The sequence below is a fragment of the Batrachochytrium dendrobatidis genome, assembly GCF_000203795.2.
Source record: "Batrachochytrium dendrobatidis JAM81 unplaced genomic scaffold BATDEscaffold_17, whole genome shotgun sequence".
NCBI classification, from domain to species: Eukaryota; Fungi; Chytridiomycota; class Chytridiomycetes; order Rhizophydiales; genus Batrachochytrium; species Batrachochytrium dendrobatidis.
This window is the reverse complement of record NW_006281115.1, coordinates 257870-279245: the sequence shown is the minus strand read 5'-3', so window position 1 is coordinate 279245 and position 21376 is coordinate 257870. Positions and strand designations below refer to the sequence as shown.

General features: G+C 38.5%; 7 protein-coding genes across 7 annotated transcripts; 3 read left to right on the top strand and 4 right to left on the bottom strand.

Moving 5' to 3' along the window:
- Positions 1-3386: 3386 nt before the first annotated feature.
- Positions 3387-3824, top strand: BATDEDRAFT_30871 (uncharacterized protein; the record flags this gene model as incomplete). Its single annotated transcript, XM_006682578.1, has 1 exon — positions 3387-3824. One exon carries the CDS (start codon positions 3387-3389, stop codon positions 3822-3824), a length of 438 nt encoding a protein of 145 aa, XP_006682641.1.
- A 2111-nt stretch (positions 3825-5935) lies between these two features.
- Positions 5936-6517, top strand: BATDEDRAFT_92409 (uncharacterized protein; the record flags this gene model as incomplete). Its single annotated transcript, XM_006682664.1, has 1 exon — positions 5936-6517. One exon carries the CDS (start codon positions 5936-5938, stop codon positions 6515-6517), a length of 582 nt encoding a protein of 193 aa, XP_006682727.1.
- A 759-nt stretch (positions 6518-7276) lies between these two features.
- Positions 7277-8965, bottom strand: BATDEDRAFT_28256 (uncharacterized protein; the record flags this gene model as incomplete). Its single annotated transcript, XM_006682543.1, has 4 exons — positions 7277-7421; positions 7492-7681; positions 7752-8661; positions 8738-8965. The coding sequence occupies 4 exons, from the start codon at positions 8963-8965 to the stop codon at positions 7277-7279; spliced, it is 1473 nt and encodes a 490-aa protein (XP_006682606.1).
- A 2303-nt stretch (positions 8966-11268) lies between these two features.
- On the top strand, positions 11269-11898 carry BATDEDRAFT_92410 (uncharacterized protein; the record flags this gene model as incomplete). Its single annotated transcript, XM_006682663.1, has 1 exon — positions 11269-11898. One exon carries the CDS (start codon positions 11269-11271, stop codon positions 11896-11898), a length of 630 nt encoding a protein of 209 aa, XP_006682726.1.
- A 1306-nt stretch (positions 11899-13204) lies between these two features.
- Positions 13205-17315, bottom strand: BATDEDRAFT_28254 (uncharacterized protein; the record flags this gene model as incomplete). Its single annotated transcript, XM_006682542.1, has 10 exons — positions 13205-13758; positions 13804-13806; positions 13886-14395; positions 14486-14658; positions 14741-14993; positions 15080-15139; positions 15197-15840; positions 15901-16658; positions 16830-16906; positions 17027-17315. The coding sequence occupies 10 exons, from the start codon at positions 17313-17315 to the stop codon at positions 13205-13207; spliced, it is 3321 nt and encodes a 1106-aa protein (XP_006682605.1).
- Positions 17316-17724: 409 nt separating this feature from the next.
- BATDEDRAFT_92467 (uncharacterized protein) lies at positions 17725-17965 on the bottom strand (the record flags this gene model as incomplete). The annotated part of the gene is made up of 2 exons (XM_006682620.1): positions 17725-17853; positions 17930-17965. The coding sequence occupies 2 exons, from the start codon at positions 17963-17965 to the stop codon at positions 17725-17727; spliced, it is 165 nt and encodes a 54-aa protein (XP_006682683.1).
- Positions 17966-18080: 115 nt separating this feature from the next.
- Positions 18081-21322, bottom strand: BATDEDRAFT_92466 (uncharacterized protein; the record flags this gene model as incomplete). The annotated part of the gene is made up of 9 exons (XM_006682619.1): positions 18081-18216; positions 18291-18359; positions 18420-18491; positions 18567-18707; positions 18785-19039; positions 19120-19484; positions 19553-19616; positions 19684-19790; positions 20333-21322. The coding sequence occupies 9 exons, from the start codon at positions 21320-21322 to the stop codon at positions 18081-18083; spliced, it is 2199 nt and encodes a 732-aa protein (XP_006682682.1).
- Positions 21323-21376: the final 54 nt, after the last annotated feature.

Here is a 21376-nt window from a genome sequence, read left to right as displayed (position 1 = left end):
AACTGCCATGATTTGTACTACCATTATCATTGTGTATCTGAACATCAAATATTCCAATACATCAATAATACCACAGTGTAAACAGTAATACAGTTGATCAGTCTTGTGGCAAGACTTTTCATTCAAGTTTGTATTTGGGAATACTCGATGATTTAATCACCACACACTGTAATGCGATTGTCATTGATCTCATCTCAGTCCAGTCCATCTGATTTATGATGATGTTTAGTAATCCATTACCATGTGTTGTAGTAAACTAACTTGTTTATTGAACCAAATCTACAACGATCACATTCAGAATATTAATTTACAGTATTTCTAAATGCATGTTTGATAACAATCCAATTTTGTTACAAAAAACTGATCAAAACAATACTAAAATGGAACAACTCGTTTGTGTGTTTTACAACAATCCAAACATGAACAATTCTTGGCAATTGTTGGACATTCGCATGAATGAAATTGTCATCAAAACTTGATCAAAATTCAACTTTACTAATTTTATCAAACATGAAGTTGGATGATGTTATGAAAGAGTTGATCAAACACCTGGAAGATTTGAAACTGTTAACAGCGGATGCTCAACTATACAAGGCTGATGAAATATGGGACAGACTGCTTGTGTTGATACTGGAATTGGAAGAACATGATTCATGTAAGTTTAATAGTCATTGTATTATTGATGCATTCAAACTGTTGCTGACTTTGTGTTGGTTTTGAGTGACAGAGTCTACAGATGCACTGCAGCGCTTACAGAGTATTGAATTGGAAGATATCACAGCCGAGTATTTGGAGTATAATCGACCCAGTTTACAGGTATTCATATATTGTAACAATAATGGATTGCTGTTCATGACTAAACTAATCAACATGTGTTGTGTAGATCAAAGTAATGGAGTTTACTGTAGTGTTTTTGAGAATGGTGTACTATAATCATGAGTTCAAAGTATCACAACGACTAAGCAACCAAATTGTACAACTCATGCAATCACCAAACCGTCAAGTCAAAATGATGGCAAGTCATGATTGATATTGATCAAATGATTGACATTTAACTCATCTAGTGTCAATATGCATATAGGCGATAAACGCATGTATAAAGTTCAGCCATAAATTCTGGAGCAATAAGGATCAATTTGATTTTAAGCCAATGGTTGAGATTATTGTTCACGATTCCGATCAAGAAATGCTCAGATTGGCGATTGACCTGTTCTTGGAAGTTTGTCATGATATTGACGATGATAATGTATGTTTACAATGATACAATATTGGATCAGTTTGGACAGTGTCATGTCATGTCTTGTTGATCTAATTGTATACTTGACATTGAACAATATCATTAGTTTGGCATCGTGTTGTCAAGACTCGTTTCACGACTGGAATCATCCGATGGTTCAGTTGCTGTTGGGTTTATTAGAAATATCAAAACCATGTTTTGGAAGATCCATCGTCATGACCGAGTAAAAGCAGTGAAATGTGGCATCATTCCAGCACTGGTCAATACGCTCGGGTATGTGGTGTTATGCATGAATGTGTGTCCAGTCATTACAATTGGTAAATTTGACATGGTTGGATTGATATGACATGAATACAGGAGTGTCGATCAAATAGTGATTGATCAAAGTATTGATACTATCGAGAATTTTTACAACTATGCAGATTGTGAAGCAATTGCAACCGAGTTGATAAGGTCGGGATTGATTCAAATGTTTAGTGACTTGTGTATCAGATACAGCAACGACTCTGAACTAAAAACACGCATGATCAGAATGGCTGGAACAGTTGCATCCAAAATGCACGACTTTCCTGTATCACTTGCACGATCGTTGATTTTTGAGCAATTGACGATATCAGTGTGTGATCTCCGCATGGGTTACTCTTTTCGCCTGTTTGATAATGTCAGCGACATGATTCAGAAATCTACAAACAAGGCCGAGATGATCAAGGTGTTTCAAGAATATGGAATTGTAAAGCAGCTCATCACTATTTATTCACGTAGATATCTATGTTTGCATAATTCTGGTGGTGATCCTGGTATTGTAAACCTACTCAGGACACTTGTTGATTTTGCCGACAATCATCCCGACAGTTCAATACGTATCGAGTTGGATCAAGGCGGGATGTTTGAAAATCTGATGGCTATTGTAAAATCGGATGCTGCTGACCACGTAAACAAGAGGGTTGCTGGCCAGATCATTGAAACGTGTTTCCAGCATCGGGTTCATGTTGCTAGTTCAAGTATTCAGCCATACAACGACAATGCCGAAATTGATATGAAATCTGGAATGGCTGGATATAAACATGGAGAGGTGCGCACACTTGTCGAAATGCAGTATATCCAGTATCTGCAATCTATACTTTGCAAACCCATGTGGTGGATCGATATCACAAACCAGCATATTGTGGAGCAATGGAAGGCTGACTCACTCGATCGGAATATATCACCATCAACATTTAATCTTGCATTGGAACAACTCGAGGTTTTTGTCAAACAACTTGTTTGTAGTGGCAGTGATGGATTTGGTACAATTGTCCCAGGACCTGTTGAACTGACGTATATACTGGACAATGGCATACCTGACAATGTATACACGCGATTGATGACAAATGTATCGGATATTGAACATGGATCAAATCACAACACTGGTCAAATGGTGCACAATCTGATTGATGCATCAATGTACAGTGTTGTATATGGACAAACGATGATTGTACCACTGAGTATACGACTCAAATACACCACAATGGTACCATGCGATATATTGTTATCGACTCGACTTGTTTCAAATGTGCCCATCATTGAAGGTGAACCCAAGTTTATATCATGCAAGTTTCAATGGCTTCCGAGTGAATTCCGTGTCGAACAGGATGGCAGTGTGACCATCAACTCATACATCAACAATCTGAATCCGATATGGCATCGAGACATGTACAAATGCATTGCCAAAATATTCAAATGTTTTGTCCCAATGTTTGAAAGTCTGTTCAGAACGATACATCCATTGTTCAAGTATATTGATATTCGCAATGGCACAAATGGATATGAGTTACCAAGTCAGTCAGATCGTGGTGGTATGCAGCCAAATACTCGAGTCACTCGTCCCGTGTATGTACCAACACTTCCAGAACATTTTGAACCCAATTATAAATCAGCAAAACCAGTATCACTGCGTGGTCGTAATCTACAAGTCATTGTCAAACTCACCAACATTCAATTGACACCATCCAAACCTAAATACGACGAGGGAAACTGGCACAATGAAGGTCCAATTAACGAATCAATTGTTGCAACTGGACTGTATTACTACGACGTGGAAAATATCACCACACCCAAACTCGATTTCCGCGTGGCTGTTGATCGTTTTGAATATCAAAAAGCATCTGATATGTATTGGAAAGATGTGTATGACATTGATCAAGAATCACCATATAATCAATATATAGGATCGCTTGAGTTACCAAATGGTCGATGTGTAGTTTATCCCAATCGATACCAACACAAAGAACAATCATTTGAACTTGCAGATCCAACTCAACCAGGACACTGCAAAATTCTGACATTTTTTGTAGTGAATCCATCTTGTCGGATTGTTTCGACTGCGCATGTGGCTCCACAACAACCACAATGGTACAACTCGAGTCTTGACAAGGCACACGTACCGCCTGAACTGTGGAATGATATCACGCAGTATATTCAAGGTGTTCAATCACCAGCTGAAGCCAAACACTATCGAGATGAATTGACAAATGACCGAACTCAAATCACAGCGGCATACAACAAGGACATATATGAGCGGGTGTATGATTCTAGTCGTTGGTGGTGAATTGTGAGGTTGTGATTTTACAACAATGAGTTGTAATGCCAGTCAGATCTATGCAATTAAATGGATCGAATAAATTGAATGAATTGAATAAATTGAATCAATCATGACAGTGATTGTTGATTATATTGACTGATTGTGTACAATTGATTGATACAAGTGATATGGATGCATCATTCGGTGTTGTTGAATCAGATCATTGTTTGATTCTGTCAATGTGATCAAATGGATTACTACAAAACTGTACATGCTCAAGTTGAATCAAGTATTGAATCGAGTATTGGATTGATATTTACACACAACCACAATTACAACCACAATTGCAATCAGCACAGTCTGAATATTAGACATTTGAACATCACGTATCGAGTTGTGGATAAATGCGAGTTGGCATATTGGACTGTTTTTGTAGTTTATTAATGCTTTGATTCACGACTGTTTGAATTCAAGGCTCAATATGGATTACAACTGGATTGTCGTTGTTTCCATTTGGGATGGCAAATCTGTCAATGTGTTGATTGATTGCTAGTTCATTGACCAGTACATCGATCAGTAATTGTCCAAATAAGTTGTATCCGAGTCGAGTTGTCAATCAGGATACCGTAACCTGACATCCAAACGATTGTCCAAACCATCAATGATTGCCAGAATAAGCTTTACAACTCGACTGCAATAACCACCACAATCATGGTCAGGTTAGTATGTTGATCCGTTTACAAAGTTCCAATACTGCAACAGAATCAACATACTCTTGAAAGTGCTGCACACCACATGAATCCAGCAAACCCACTGATGAATTGAACCAATCAATTGACCAATGACATGACTCGATATTGGACATCGAGTTGCACACAGTTGGTAAAAAGTCACCGACATGTTCAGATAGTCAAACCTTGACTACAGGTTGATATCATCACCCAACACACCAAATACAACACACAATCTGGACGACTACTGGATCATATTGTGGATATCAATCGACGTAGCTACTGGTTCCAAACAACCATGTACAATCATGTACAGTTATTACAGGACAATATAATACATTTATGAATAGCATGTTGTAATCAACACAAGTGGAGTTGTGCAATAGACTTGTCATGGTTTACAATGGTTTGATATGAACATGATGACTCGGACTCTATTCAGTCGGATCAACTCGACTACAATTAGTCGTGTATATTATGATTGACACGATCAATTGTAGTTGAACTCGAATACAGATTGACTGTTGAATCACAATGCGTGATATCAGCAACATGATGTGCTATATAGTGGAATGTATACGCTAACCTGACATGTGTCATGTAGTGTGTATTCGATCAATATGGGTATTAGCAATCAACAAGTCATACGATGTTTGTGTTCGAGTGATGGAATGGAATACAATGCAATGGAATGAGTGCATCAATCCAGAATACGAGTCAACCATGACATATGATCATGATTTGTGGTTGATACAACTATATAGTGACAATCGATATTGATATAATAGCACACAACATACAATACCAACACAACAGTTGCAAGTCATTGATCATCAATGTGACATTGTGGTTGCAACATGAATTGCATTGTATTGATTCAGTTGATTGATTGAATTATTGAGTAATGTGTAGTGATGGCTGTTGTGTCGAGTTGAATGCAAAGCATCACTAAGCCATAGCATGCTTGAATCATGCTAATCAACTGAGCCATTTGGAAAGCATGAACATCATAGCACATATTGATGTTCATGTAATAACTGAATGCCAGCTCAGTTACACAGGCTATGCAATATTATTTTGAACATGCATTGATTTCCCAGGCTGTAGCTTACTAGCCCTTTTTAAGATATAAAAGGGTGGAAACTACAATCAATCAACCATACGACACTCGAATGCATAATCAAACAACAGTTAACCAGGATTGAGGATCACCATACGAAGGGATATCCCTTCAAGTTTTGACATTGACAACAATAAATCAGTACCAACCCTGACAGCAGCACTAGTTCCTTAGGGTGCTCATTCAGGGAATATGCTTTTAATACCATTCACTCAACAATGGATATAAATACGACACCAAACCGACCTGGTGGATGACATTACAACTTGCTCAACCAAATCAACACAATGAAATTCACAATTGCTTTGTCATCGATCCTGGCTGTTTGCTCAGTTACCACAGCTACTCCAATTTTCTCCAGCTCGACTACAAGTACCGAATCTAGCACTTCAACCGTCATTACCAGTGCACAAGCTACACCTTCAGTTGATCTTGGTCTGTCATCAAAGGGCACTATGGATTTAATCAAAGAATATGTAGAAACAGAAGAAAATTGCGAGCAAGTAACGAAAACGCAAAAACTGGTAGAATTTGAAGAAATGTGTCAAGAAAATTTGGTAACATGGCTAGAGAGGGAATACCAGGATTTGAAACGCAAATTTTGGAAGCACCTACATGGTCCAAGGCACAGGAAAGTGCTTAAAAAGCTTGAGCTTGAAATTAAAGCCCAATATCAGATTCTTTGTGATCTTGAAGAAAGTTGCATGTATTTATGTTGCAGTAACTCTCAACTTTATTCAAAATTGCGCGCAATCAAAGTACTACTTGAAGATAGCTTGCTCAAAGAAAATTCGGGCTTGGAAACAGCCGATGCTCATACACAATCCGTCGACGCATCTCCTAGTTCTGTACCAAATCAACAGTCATAATCTCAGCAAACTTCTACTAGTGGGATCCAAAGTTCACCACAACATCATGAAAATTCGCCTCGTCCTTGTTATCGAATGAAACGCCTACAGTTTAACCCATTCAAACATCATGTAGTATACAAGCAGCTTGATCCAACACACAAAAAACTTTGTCCAAACTTGAAGATAAAGTTAAATTATTTTGTTAATCCAACCGTGACGATTCATCCAATTGATTTGATTGCTAATCCGGACTGGTTTTGACCCGAGTCCATTGTATTTTTGCTTGAATGAAATATAATTACCATTTGATATTGAATATTTGATATTGTATGTGATTATTCTACAGTCTTGGTTGGTATCATATCATATTGCACATTGACACTTGTATTTCCAATACAATACAGTTGATTGTATATTGCATAGTTGTACACATTGATGATGCTGACATGCATTGTGTATTGTGTCGATATGATATTGCTTGTCATGTCGTATTGACACATGTAATATCAATACCAACAATAGTCATGCGTGTTGATATCAGATCCGACCAATTTGACTGGTTTGACTCGTTGATTGTGGTGTCAAAATGGTTGCATCAATAGCCTGACTGATCACACACATCAGTTGTAGTATCAACTTTGTAGTGTGTCAAGTACCATATGTTGATGTATGCAGTGATCGTATACTGGTCAATTGGTGCAATATGATCACACATGCTAATGGAGTGTGATAGTCATGGTACTATGCAACAATAACCAGTTTTATTGCTATATCTGTTTATCCCTCAAGTTTCTCGTATCTAACTTTTGAATGCTTATTACCACGACGAGTGCTACCACGGAGAGTACTACCAAGTCGCGAAAATGATCTCCCAGGAGTAGATGTGACATCTGAACTTGAAGTACTTGGTCGTTCAGGCAATCTAACAGTATACATCAAATTTATGATCAATATCAATTCACACACCCACACATCAATATCAAACAACTTACTGTGATGGTGACCAGAGCACTCGATCACTGTTTGAAATAATAGGATATCCATCAGTCGAGACTTCGCATCCACATCCAGGACCAAACCCAATGCGTGTATTTTGTAAATCAAATGTCAATCCAAGTCGAACCATAAATGATGTACCAAGAGTTGCATAATCATTTGAACCAACTGCTACAGCAAATCTAACTATAATCCAACATTATATTAGTCAGGTTAATCAAACAACACACATTACATACAATTATCAAATATTTACCATGTTTAGAATCATATCTCCACATATAGTCTCTAGGACTCAGTGTGATCGTTACAACGGAGTTGCGATTGTCATCAGTTACAGGGGTTTCAGAATACATTACGATTGAAATCGTTGGCATCATGTCCCAATTGATATTGTATTTGGATTCGGACATTAAATGATTTTTCCGCAATTTCCTTTGGATTTTTCTTTTGCCGAGGTGATCGTTTCTAAACATAGTTTTGACAGTGATCGCATCACTATCAAGAATAGTATTGATCAGCACATCCACGACTACTTTGGGAAAACGCATATATAAAAAGCATGTTTGTAGATACGAGTACAAAGTACGTCCGTTTTCCACTTTTTTTTGAAATCCAGCAGGCAGCTCCACTGGTTTGCCATTGATTAGTATACTCTTGATGTTGACAGTATGATGATCGGCTGATGGTGATTGTACCCATGCAACACTTGTTCCATCCGTTCCACATTTTGGAGTTACACCCGTGTTTCCTATATTGATGAAGCTTTCTGAAAGCATTCCATACGGACATATTTGAAGACCAATCTCATTTTTAGGAATGATACCACTATTGTACAAAACATCCATCGCAGTGGATTGTGGATGTTGATCTGACAACGAAGAATAGGCGAAGCCAAATATTCCTTGATCGATTCTTCCACCAATGCCAATTAGATCTGGCGATTGTTTTTGAATTGCTATTACTGGTAAATCCATGCCAATTATCTTGGTACCCGGAATCGTCACAGCGGCTGTGGAAGTAACTCCTTTATACTCTTCGCCTTTGTACTCTATCATAATACCTTCCTCATTTAGAGTACTTTTTGAAGTCAAACCTACACTGCTTCTTGAACTAGAAATTGGTACCACTATATCAGAAGCTGCTGAATCGACTTGTAAATTCAACTATTTTAAACAAGTGTTAGATTGATTAAACGTGGTATTATTGATATCAAACTACAATTCATGACATGATACATACACTGACTCCATTAACATTGACTTTTATCTTGAAACATCGACCAATACCACCACCCAATTGAACGGGTGATCGTTTTGATAGCCTATTGTTTGATTGACTGGTAATTTCAAAAGGTGAATGTAATGCAAGTCGAACTGCAGCAACCGCTTGTAACGCAAGTAGAACGCATTCTATAGTAATCAGCATTGTATCAAGTAGTGTGATGAGAGTGTCGTGAATCTGGTACATGACTGCCGTTTTATAATGACGGCAGCTTCAAGGGCGACAATCAACATTTTCCAAATAAATAATCACAGAAAATACCAAAAACACCATATAGGGTTGACAAACCCAGAAACACCCTGTAGGGCGAATCAATATACAAGCATCGTTGTTGGTGGAAAATCAACTTCACTAGTATGCTGTGTTGATATTTCCAATTGCGGTGATGTATTTAATAATCAGGTAGTATCACCCTGCTTATGGATAATTATCATCACATATACAATCCATTACTACAACATATACTGTCACTGTATATCAAATACTTGACTGATTATTCGATTAGTCATGTTTTTTGGCCAGTATCCATTTTGTATACAGGTCGGGTTGTTCAATGACTTGCTATCATGCAGATTTAAATACAATGTTATATAGATATTGACAACTATGCAACGATTGGTTATTGTTGGTATATATTCTGATTGAACTACCAATAATGGTTATTGCACACAAAGTCACCCAATATCCTGCCGATTCTGGTTGTGATTGTATTCCACATCCAATTATAGATTGTAATCAGTCACAATTGCCATGCTTGATCAAGTGATATTTTGCATTGATCATGACATCATACATCACAATACTGCCAGATTACTGCACACAAGTCATGACCAATACAAATGCATTACTGATTGACACTGATCGACCCATAAACGCAGTCAGACAGCACAACAAATCACTAGCATGCCATTGACCGTATTGCAATACAATTGTCCAATATATCATGATGTGTTGTATCGAGTCACGACATACAGTATTACTGACTGAATACAGGTCACAACTGCAAGTATCCATGTGGTAATGAGCTGACATTGGTGTTGATATCCAATTGATTGATTAATCGATCATCATCAATTGCATCAGTGACTGGTATATGCAACTGATATATACCATGTCCGAGTCTGATACATGTAGATATATGCGTGTCGATCAACAATGCATATTTGTGACCACTACAGTTGAATGTTGCCACAAGTTGTGTAAATGTGAGTCGAGTCGATCATTAAACCAACCAATCAATGACTGTAGTCTAAATGTGGTGCGATTGATACGACATGACAATATATTGTCCAACAGGTTCAACAACATACACAACACCGATATCCAATACATCACACATGTATACACTGCATATACAAGCAGTAGCAATGACCAATCCAAACCAACAGTGACAGAGTTACACATCAACATATACTCGATTATCAGTCGAGTCTGCATATACCAACCAGTTGCAACACGTCATAATCAGTGTGGATTGTATTGTCCACCAATCAATCATGACAGCTAATCAATACCAATCATGTAGTCAATACAATCACCAACATATCGATGATTGTTGACTGGTGGTTACAACTCGTCAATTGCATCCAATGTTACAGGTGATGCACATCTGATTACTGCAAATCAACAACTTGTCAATCATATCATAGTGTGTATTGCCAACGGACCATGCAATTACAAATCAATGTATACGTGATCAACATTTGATATTTAATGGTGATGAATCAACCATGATTGATTGTATCATACAACTAATACAGTTGCACTGTCTGGTATGTATGATCGACCCATTCATGTCAAACAGTAACTAATGTGTGTATATCAAGTTTGTGTTGCATGGACACATCAAGGTGTTTGATAACGAGTCCAACGTGATGATACAAACCCGATATTATATGAATATCCAAGTTGATGAATCAAGTCAAGGTTTGCAAAGTGTCAATATGTCAGGTCAATCAAACAAGTCAGTCAACCATTATATTGTGACTAGTGATTGCACGGTTTGAATGTCAACGAGTTGAACAGTCGATAATATGGGTGATTGTGATTTGGTCAAACCGCAACATTCACATACCACTGGGTCGGTTTGGTGTACGCGGTACTCGATCGGTGTAATATGATCGTGTCAAACATATTATTGTATTGCTATAAATGTGATTGTATGACAACGGTGTGTATGAATAATGCTTGTGTTCATCATGTGATAACACAGTATACTTGCCGCATTACGATGCCACAAAGCACTTCTACATGAAATTCAACCCTAATATTAAACTTCCAGCTTCAACAACGAATCATCATGTAAACACAACTCCCTTAAACTACCCTTACAGTAACACTGGGTCAACACTAACCTTGATAATAACACAAATCCCTTAGGACGGTAGTTTAAAAAGCATGCTTGCAATACTATACACTAATATATAAATACAACTAAACATCAACTTGCCAAATGATAATCTACAACTTGCTCGACCAAACCAGTAAAAATGAAACTTTCAATCGCCATATTGTCATCGATCCTGCTTGCCTGCTCGGTCACTGTTGCCGACCCAGTTCTTGCCAGTTCGACTACAAGTACTGCAACCAGCACTTCATCGACATCTCCTAGTGCGACTGAAACTAGCGGACCTGACTTGACGAAACTATTCGATCCATATAGTGTATATATGTCTGATTGCTACCCAATTGATTTTGATGGAATCACACTGATTGAATCACTTGCAAACGGTGTACGTAGACTTGAAAGACTGCTACAAGATACTAGCGAGAAAAAAACCGAGATTAAAGATCAAGTGGAAGTGGTTAGTAAGCTCAAGGAAAAATTTGACCATTTAAAGAGTGACCCTTCAAGCAGTAAATCAGAGATAATCAAACTCAAATCTACGCTTGTTGGATCCATTGGGATTTTTAAAAGCCTCAAAAGACAGATGAAGGAGCTCATCAAGGAGTATTCGCATACGAATCAGCAAAATGCTAAAACACGAACGATGCTTGGAGATTACTTTACGAAACACCATCCGATTGGATCAACGAACTCTGACGGTACGATAAACGCTAAATCATATCCTGGATTCAAGAAATGTTTTGATCATTTCTACTATCGTTTACCACAATGATTGCCACGATCCGAGTATGGTGTCGTTCTCCAGATTTTGGTGTTTGGTAATAAACCCTTCAACCATAGACTCGTCACATTGTTGCAGCTCAGTAAACTATCGACAGCATCATCCAGTATATGTTGTAACGCAGCGTGTATTGCGTGTTGGTTTAATTGTTATTTGTGTTGCATTCAATGTCGCTTATTCAATAAACATCATGTATTGCCAAACCATAGTGTATTATACTGATGGTTTGATTATACTACACCAATCAACTACTATGCATTGTATTGTATTGTATTAACCATTGCAATGTCATTTATGAATCCACGCGATTGTGTATATTTGTCATTTTGGGTTACCAATCAACCCACTCCATTTGACACCAACTCATTGGTATCACTATACTATTTTATTCAGGTGATACGAATGGACTATTACAACCATCAACAAATGTGCAATTGTCACTCGATATATCGAGTCTGATATGCAACACTATGCTGTGTTTACTGTGATCAAGCTTTTGATCAATCTTGGACTTACAATACATGATTTGTCATGTTGGATCGTGTGGATATGTCATGGACTGCAACTGATGCTATACGCTACAATTTAGTTGAAAACACACATATGCTGGACATTGGCCGGTACATACTGTGCAACGACTGATCAGTGCGTGTGTAATCGCACACTTGGTGGTATTATGCATTATGGTTGTTTGACAATGGATGGATGCTGGATTAGTCAGTTATATGCAACTCATCTGAATCGACCTACTTGAACAAACACTCGATGTAACTGACAACAATGTGTATACATGGATATACATGGATATGTGGTGGTGTATTGATCAAACTACTGACTGACAAGCAATCAGTTGACAATCATGTGGTGCTGGTATTTGAGTTGGAGTGACTGATCACAGAATGCCGAGTATTTGATTAATCGAGTTTTTGATGATAGCGTACCAGTGATAACAAACACAACTCTGACACCATCACTGGAGCAGTCATACATGAGTTGACCAACAAACTCGTAGCACCGTCAGTATATGCTCGTACGATCATGGTATGTCTGCATGAAATCATCTCGTATTCCAGTATTCGAGTTTAAACAAAACTCATTTAAAAACATGTATAACGGACGTCGTGTCAATGAATTGAGAATGTTGAATCAATTTCCATTAAATGTGAATATTCGACTAGTGTTGATTATGAAACAAAAGACAATCCTTGCAAGATAATACAAGTATTTCTATTTCAAGCAAATACAGTTGTAAAACGAATTGAGGAATACGTTTGTTTATTTAAAACTATTAAACTGATCAACCCACTTGCGTCCAATGTTTTAGCGTATTAAAGTATCGAACTGCATCATATGCCAATGCTATTTTGGTAACAAATGTCAGCATCAACGCTGGATTATCTTTGCAAAGTCGTTCAAATGCATCTCGACTTAGTCGCCACAATAGAGCATCTTGCGTTGCTTTCAGTAAACACATCCTTGGTCGATCTGTAAACATTTCGATTTCTCCTACCATTGTACCTGGTAGCATCGTCTCAACCACTTGCCCAGCTCCATGTTTTTCTGGAATCATAAGAACCAATTCACCCTCCTCAATCACGTACAACTCTGTTGCGTCGTCTCCAAGAGTATATAGCGTTTCTCCTGCAGCAACTTCAATGAGCTCAAAATTCGAACCACAGAGTTCTGCTAAAAGTGGTTCAAATGGAGAACCTTCAGAAAATGCCTGAAGAAGAATAGAAACAGGTCGAGCTACTGTATTATGAGATTGCTGTTTTGGGTGTGGATGCTTGCTGATCACAAGAGATGCTGCTGCACATGCCTGTTGTGCGCGTGGGGTAACAAAATGCGTATCTGTAACATTCGAGTGGTAATTTGTTGGTATAGCCACAGATTTACCTTCTAAAACCACAATTCAATTACAACCCGTTAGTTTAAAATGATTCAACAGGTAGTCGGTTCAACAACGGTTTGATCTTACCCAACATAATGGAACGGTTACTTTTTTTATAGTATGCTTCTAGTAGAACGTTTTCACACCACTCCAATGCCTCGTTTAAAGTATTGAAATTATGCACATCAACATATGGTTCAACTGCATCGTCATCTTCAACTCCGTCAAACACGCCAGACTTGATCACATCTCTATATAGCATGCCTAGCCCACAAAACACTAAATGAGCTTTTCTTTGGTTAATTACTCGCCGGATCCTTTGAAAAGATTCCAAGGCCGAGTAATCGATTCCATGTATTAGCCCAAAATCAACCACGACAAATTTAGTCTCGGGTGTATCGATAAACACGGATCGAATATGCACTTCAAGCTGATTCAGTGTTCCAAAAAATATAAATCCTTGAAGCCTAATTGCATGAATTTGATCTCCGCAGTTATCAAGAAATATCTGTTGACGATAGAGACGATGCACCGTTGAACGAAGCTGAGAACCAGTAAAACTTGCTCTAATGATGGATCGCTGTGAACACATTACCACTGGTTGAAAAGTCATAGAATTGCAAATATGTCAGTTCAAACGTGTTGGGTAAAGACTCGGATGAACAGGAAAATCAAATATAAACCTACCGAAAAAGACGCACGCAAAAATAATTCCAACAACAATACCCTCAGTAAACCCAATACCACCCATGACACCGATAATGAGCAAAATAGTTGCATATTCAAGTCGATTGATCCCAATAAACCACGTATGAACTACACTTTCAAGTAGCAAATCGATGCCCAGATGAAAAACCAGTCTAAAATCAAGCTTGGTAATTAGCATACATGACTTGTAAATTCAACTCTTATCCTTGTGCAAATGTTTACAAAGACACTTACGATCCAACCAAGATGCAAGGAACGAGAGAAAACACCATGCTGCCTTTTATCCACAGCCATGCAGTGGCAAAAAACAGCATAAATCCACCAATACGAGATCCACCTCCAGATCGAATATACAGCAACGAGTTGGAGTAGACTAGATAATTTTGTGGTGCACCTAGCAATCCAGCGCCAATGTTTGTCAACCCATGACCAATAATTTCCCATGACAAGTCCACATCTTGCTTAGTGGATATAGCCAGTGCAGGCACTAGTTGTATGAATTTTGGTTTAGTGTCGAGGTGGGATGACAGATTCATATGATACAAGCGATACATTACAAAAAATAATAAATACCATTAATTGGCACATGCAGAATACCAAAGAAAATCAATGCAAGTTGTGTCGGTATAGTTACTATAGAAAACCCATGTCAGTGCACAATCTATCAAAAATCACAAGAAATAGACTTACAAGCAACAGCGCGCCAATTCACAACACCAAAGTCAAAATAGGTAAAATAAGTCCAGTAGGGCATTTCAGACGAGTTTGGTAAATCGAATAGCCAATGTTCGGCACGTAAAGTTTCGATGGATAATCCCATTGCAAACGTTATCGTATAAAACACGATTGGAACACACGTGTAGAATATAGGAATCAAGAGATTATAATTTACATGTTGCTGAATGGTTTTCAATAGCAATGCAATAGCTAGACTAGTTCCCCATAACTTGAATGCAGATAATTCAAATATACGATATAGATAAGAAAGCGTGAATTCTTGCTTGATATCTGAAGTGACTTCTATCCCAGTGAAAATAAGAAAAAGACCAATACCTCCAATACACCCAATAAGGATATGACGAGGAAAGAATTGGATCAGACTGCCTAGCTTGAATATACCAAGAATGAGGAAAACGATACCAGTGAGAAGTGTGCTCATGGCATATGAGGTCATAATGGTTGCTGTAATATCGTGTGTAGACGATCCAGACATTTCCTTGACAATTGTTTCACACATGATATGCAAAAAAGGCATGACTTCAATCATCATGCTGCCCACAGCACCCTTGAATGCCGAGCCACCACAAGTGAAGATCAGCTGAGAAATAATTGTGCTACGATTGTTGAATTAGACGGGTTGAAGATTTGACACGATACAATGCAGACAGACTTACCTTGCAAAAAACATGGAGATGCCGCTCTGAACAGCCGAATCAGGAACATAAGTGCTAGAAGCAGGGAAAACGATGATTCCGTAGGACATGGCATCCAATAAATTTAGCATGACAGCCAAGCAGACGGCAGGAATAGCTTTAATACCAGTTTGTGCAACAGATCCTACAGTCTTGAGTGTGCATTGGGAACGTAGGTGAAGCCAATACGAGGGGTAAAAGCGATGTTCATGAGAATGTTCATGGGATGTGCAGCGTTGTGATGCAGATGTACCATATTGAGAATGAGTGCAGTCAGGACACTGGAGAGAAGCAGATTGACGATGAGTTGGCAGTAAGAATGAGGTTTCATTGGACTCGTCATTGGACTCGTCATTGCTGCATGCATTCTCACTGCAACCAACTGCAGAAGAATCTGGAATCAAAGTCACATGTAATGGAGGAATCATCAGACGAGTAGGAGTCTGAGAACGCAATAGACTTTTCCCACTATCAGCAAGAATCTTATTATGATGAGTAATGACTTGCTGGCTCAACAGTGACACACTGACACTTGGAGATCGGCTTGACTTCTCCAATACAATCGAGTCAGAATATGAATTGCCTGCAGTGGGTTTGTCTGAATGCATTGATACTGGGGTATGATCTACATCCATCTCACTTCCCACACCAACCAATAGTGAGTGTTCTGAAACTGTGTCGTAGGAATAGTCTCTCCCTAGCGTCATATCCAACTCTCTCTTTGTCCAGGAGTGAGTTTGCTATGAAATGCAATGGTAAAAGTTAGCCAATGACCAAAGCAGCTCAGTACCCAACAATATTAGAAACTAAGCATAAATCCTAAGGGATGCAAAGTTATCTAGTGTGTGCATCTATATTCCACAGCATTCATCTATTACAACTATATAGGGCTGCATTGATCAACATCATACTTGACGAATCTCCTTGCTGGTAAGCGATACTCCCACATCGTGTACTGAACTAGAAATGCTACCCTGTATAGCCGAATCTAGTTATCCGTCAATACCAACCCAAAGGTTAACTCTTGTTCAACTCATTGACAATGGACTCCATTTGCTCTTGTACAAGTTGGTTTCTAAAACATCTGTTGGTCATTATGCAAACTCACTTGGTATTAAATCCTGATTTGATCGACTAGTATAATGAGACCTCGCTGGTACCAATGAACTACGCTTTCGTTGAAACCCTGACGTCGTAGAAAACACCGAGCTGGATGATGTTGCGGATGTAGTCGGATGTGCTGGTGATTCTGGTACATGCGATGACGAAGACAGTCGGTGTGGGGACAATAAAGGAAATCTAAACGAGTTGGCAGAAGGCGGAGTGGATGAATCCGTATAAGGAGTGGATGCAGACTCGATAGTCACAGACTTGTGCTGTGATGGTTCTGGATCCATTATAGTAAACTTGATCAAGGCTTGGATTCAATTTTTAATATATTCAAAGACTGAAACATGGATGGCTTTGCGGTTGACCTCTTGGTTTCGCTATTGGTAAACATTTAAACTAATGACTGAATACATGTCAAGCATCACCAACTAGCAATATATGGAAATACTCAAAAATCAATAGGTTTCAGCAGGTGTCTTGGCTAGATATGAACATTGGTTTGCTGTAACTGGAATATATTTTCAAATCTCATGAATTCAGCCATCCACAAGCTCAACTGATTCTCAATCCAACACTATTAAAATCAACTACATTTAAAAACAATAGTATAAAGAGTTGAATTGCAACACTAGAACTCACTCAGTTCAAGTGTCAGTCTATTGATTCACAGTCCAATACATTACAATTGGACACTCATTACTTTTTAGAAATGGGACGAGCAGATGTTTCCAATTGCTGGTACTCCTTGATTGTACTTTGTAGCGATTCTCGTGCCTCGATAAATTCCTGCTGTTCCATATAATCCAAATAGTGATGTAGATTGGCCTAACAGTTTGTCAGTATAAAACAACCTATTTAAAACATGTATCATTGCAATCAAAAGCCAATTTTGGCTGCATACCTTGCGTCGATACAGTTTGGTAAACCTTTGATCCATTCTGCCAAAAACTTGGTGCATGCAACAGTTGTTGGAAAGCGATAATAGTGCGTGTGGCTAAATCATATCGAGGTTGTCAAGTCAGTTTAGTTTTGAATGATATCAACTACTAGATTTACATATTTGTAGTCATGGAGTGTAAATCAGGCTGCAGACACGTCTGACTTGCCTGTCCAAGTGGAGGCACGCTGCACATTCCAGTCTTCCATCCATCGGTATTCCATGGCACAAACTTGAGTATTTTCTGCATCCTGGAAATAGGAATAGTAGCAAGGCACTCAGTAGAACACTCTTGAGAAAAATGGTTTAGGTGCATCAAGTATACCTGTCAATGTTTCGTCGTAAATCTGAAATCTCGACAGCACCGCGAACAATCAACGCACTTGCTAGGTAACTATCAAATGACAACATGAATCAGTAAAATGATATGCATAAATCATCACCAACCACTTACACGCTAGATCTAGGATCTGCAGAAATCAACTGACAGTTTTGAGAAAATGCATCCGTAAACATCTGGTCCAACCTGGTCACTCATTCAACGCAATCAAATGGTTTATATCAATCAAAACACATTTAAAGCAAGGTATATCTACAATACCTGCGAGGTTGGATCTGTACATCAGTTAACGCATACAGTGGTGTCATGGTGGAAAAGAGATATTTGAGTTTTGGAAATGGAATCAGATTTGTTACAATATCATTGATATCCACATTCAGCATGCCTTCAAATCGCATCGAACTAGATTTTGTTGGATTGAAGCAATCGGTTAGCTATTTCAAGTATTGGATATTCCTTGCAAACTCGTACAAAATTACCTTGTCATGTTAAGTAATAGGTTTGCAACCAAGTTGTTCATTGTGTCAAATGCATCTGCTTTTTTACTTATTGGGGTTTTGATTAAACCAGTATGAGCTAGTGCATCGCTATCGGTAATGGCACTACCTTTACGTCTACCTTGTGGTCCAATTTCCGATTGTGCTTGTATACGTTCGTATATGGCCAATAGTGATTGATTGTCAACTGGCAACACACAATCGACACTCTGAGCCATTTTATGCAACGACAATACACTAGAATGTCGAGCAATATTTGAACACGATTCAAAGTGAACAACACGAACCAATTCACTATTGAAATGCATTCATATTACCTGTTATAAGGAGATGTGACAACATCATCATTTGGAGAAGGAATCACTGTCGATGCAAACCGATACACGCTTGGAAATGCATCTTCCAATAACCCAAATAGATATGATCCCAATCCTGATCCAGTACCTCCACCCATGGATCCAATAATAAAAAACGATTGCAGCGAGTTACAGTATTCAGCCTGTTTGCGTACAACTTCAAGAATCTGATCTCTATACTGTGGACCATATACATGATGACCCATTGCCCAGTTGTTACCACTTCCAGAAACACTTGTAATGTGTTGCCATGGATCAAAGATTTCTTGCAGTGGTCCTCTTAAGATATGGTTGATGACTCCTTCTTCCATATCAATCATGATTCCCTGTAATAACAAAACGATTAGATGCGAGCATTTGTACTGCAAGCTGTATTGGCTTGAATCCAACTCACTCTCGCCTTGAGTCCTCTAATAGAACCATTTCCCTTGCCAACAGAAATGCATTCAAGTCCCTTTCTATTGTAAAAACAGTTGAATTCAACACTGATCATACCATGGAATCCAAGTACATCTACAACCATACTTTTCATCTACGTTTCGAAAAAAGGACGACATACAGTCGTCATAGACTCCTTGAGTATTGTATTTGGCATGCTCTTGAAGTGCCAGATCCCAGAATCTTCCTCCAATCTAATCATGAATCGAATGGCTGTCAGGATTGATGTTTATTCTTTTACATTAGTATTGCAGTTGTACCTGATTTCCACACTGGCCAACTGTAGACAATACAAAGTTGGTATACGATTAGATACTGTTATGGAAATCATTGATTTGATGTGTCAATACCTTGTATGACAACAGACTGGCTCATACTGCTCAACACCTAAATATCAGTTTATGATAAAGTCCAGCAGTCGGAAACCTCATTCGTCGATTGTGCAATGAGGATAACCAGTTTTAAACTTTGCACATCTATCTGTTCTGTAATAGCGTATGTTGAATCTACTAGTTCAGTTATCCATTTTATTCACGATGCAGTGTGTACTATTCGATTGCTGTCTAATTCTGCTGATGACAGTAGGTTAACATGAAAGTACACACTGTGATGTTGGGTAGTTGATAATGGGTGTAGATGTATGCAGCTAGTTACCAATAGTAGTCTTGACCAACCCGACACCATTTAACTGCATTGCTCAGTGTAATACTCGACTCTGCCAACGCGTTCCATCGACCTGTTGGATTGTCTTGTCCATATCTCGATCATTCTGGCTCAGTTGTTTATTGGCAGCATTCGGTAAACTTGGTAAGTCTGTTTTGAGTGGATTGAGCCCATCCTTGGCTGTTGTCCAACCCATATTAAACTCTTTACAAATCGAATCACGAATCAATGCATATGGGTATTCTACAGCATCAAACTGATCTTTATCGAACCGATTGGCAGGCTGAGTTGATTCGCCATCGTGGTGTGTATACATGGATCCATGTAAACACAATAACTGGTCCAGCAGTATATTCAACTCATAGTCGGTATATAGCTCGTGTTTTAACAATGCATTCATGAATAATTGTCGGAATTCACGTAAAACAGATTTGGTGGTTAGATCACTGGGTTTAGTATGATGAATATTGGATGATATAGCGTTGATGATATGTGTTGATGGTGGTTTGACTAAATATTCCCATGCTTGTGGATACAATCCACTTGGTAGTGCTGGTGGACCCAATATACGCAGTTTAGATCGCTGTGAGAATGGTAATTCAGCAACTGGTGATTTGAAATAAAGTTGCTGCTCTTGTTGTGTCATACCCAATGTCAAGGTTTTCCAAGTATGTGTATCGATCATTCGTCGCCATGAACAGAGACGGTTGAGATAATGTTCTGCCGTATCTACGTTGTGTAGTGTTACGACATTGGATACGTTGAATGTGCGTACATGTGGAGCATATCGTCTTCCAACTGATTTCCATACTTCGAACAACACCTGCATAATGCGATACTGCGTAAACGTGGTTTGAATATCCAAAGTGACTGGTAAGGGTTTGTGATGGACAGAGCTATGGGTAGATGAGATGTTGGATTGAAGATGAGTCAGCGATACTTGAAGATGATGGACTTGCTTCATAGCTGTATCAATCTGAGCAGACAACACTTTGTTGTACTTGATGTATCGTGGCGGAATGGATGAGATGAGATGCAGCATGGCTTTAATGCACGTATCCATTTCAATCTGACTCAATGGCAGTGTTTCTACAGATGGTATTGAATTTAGCGTGCA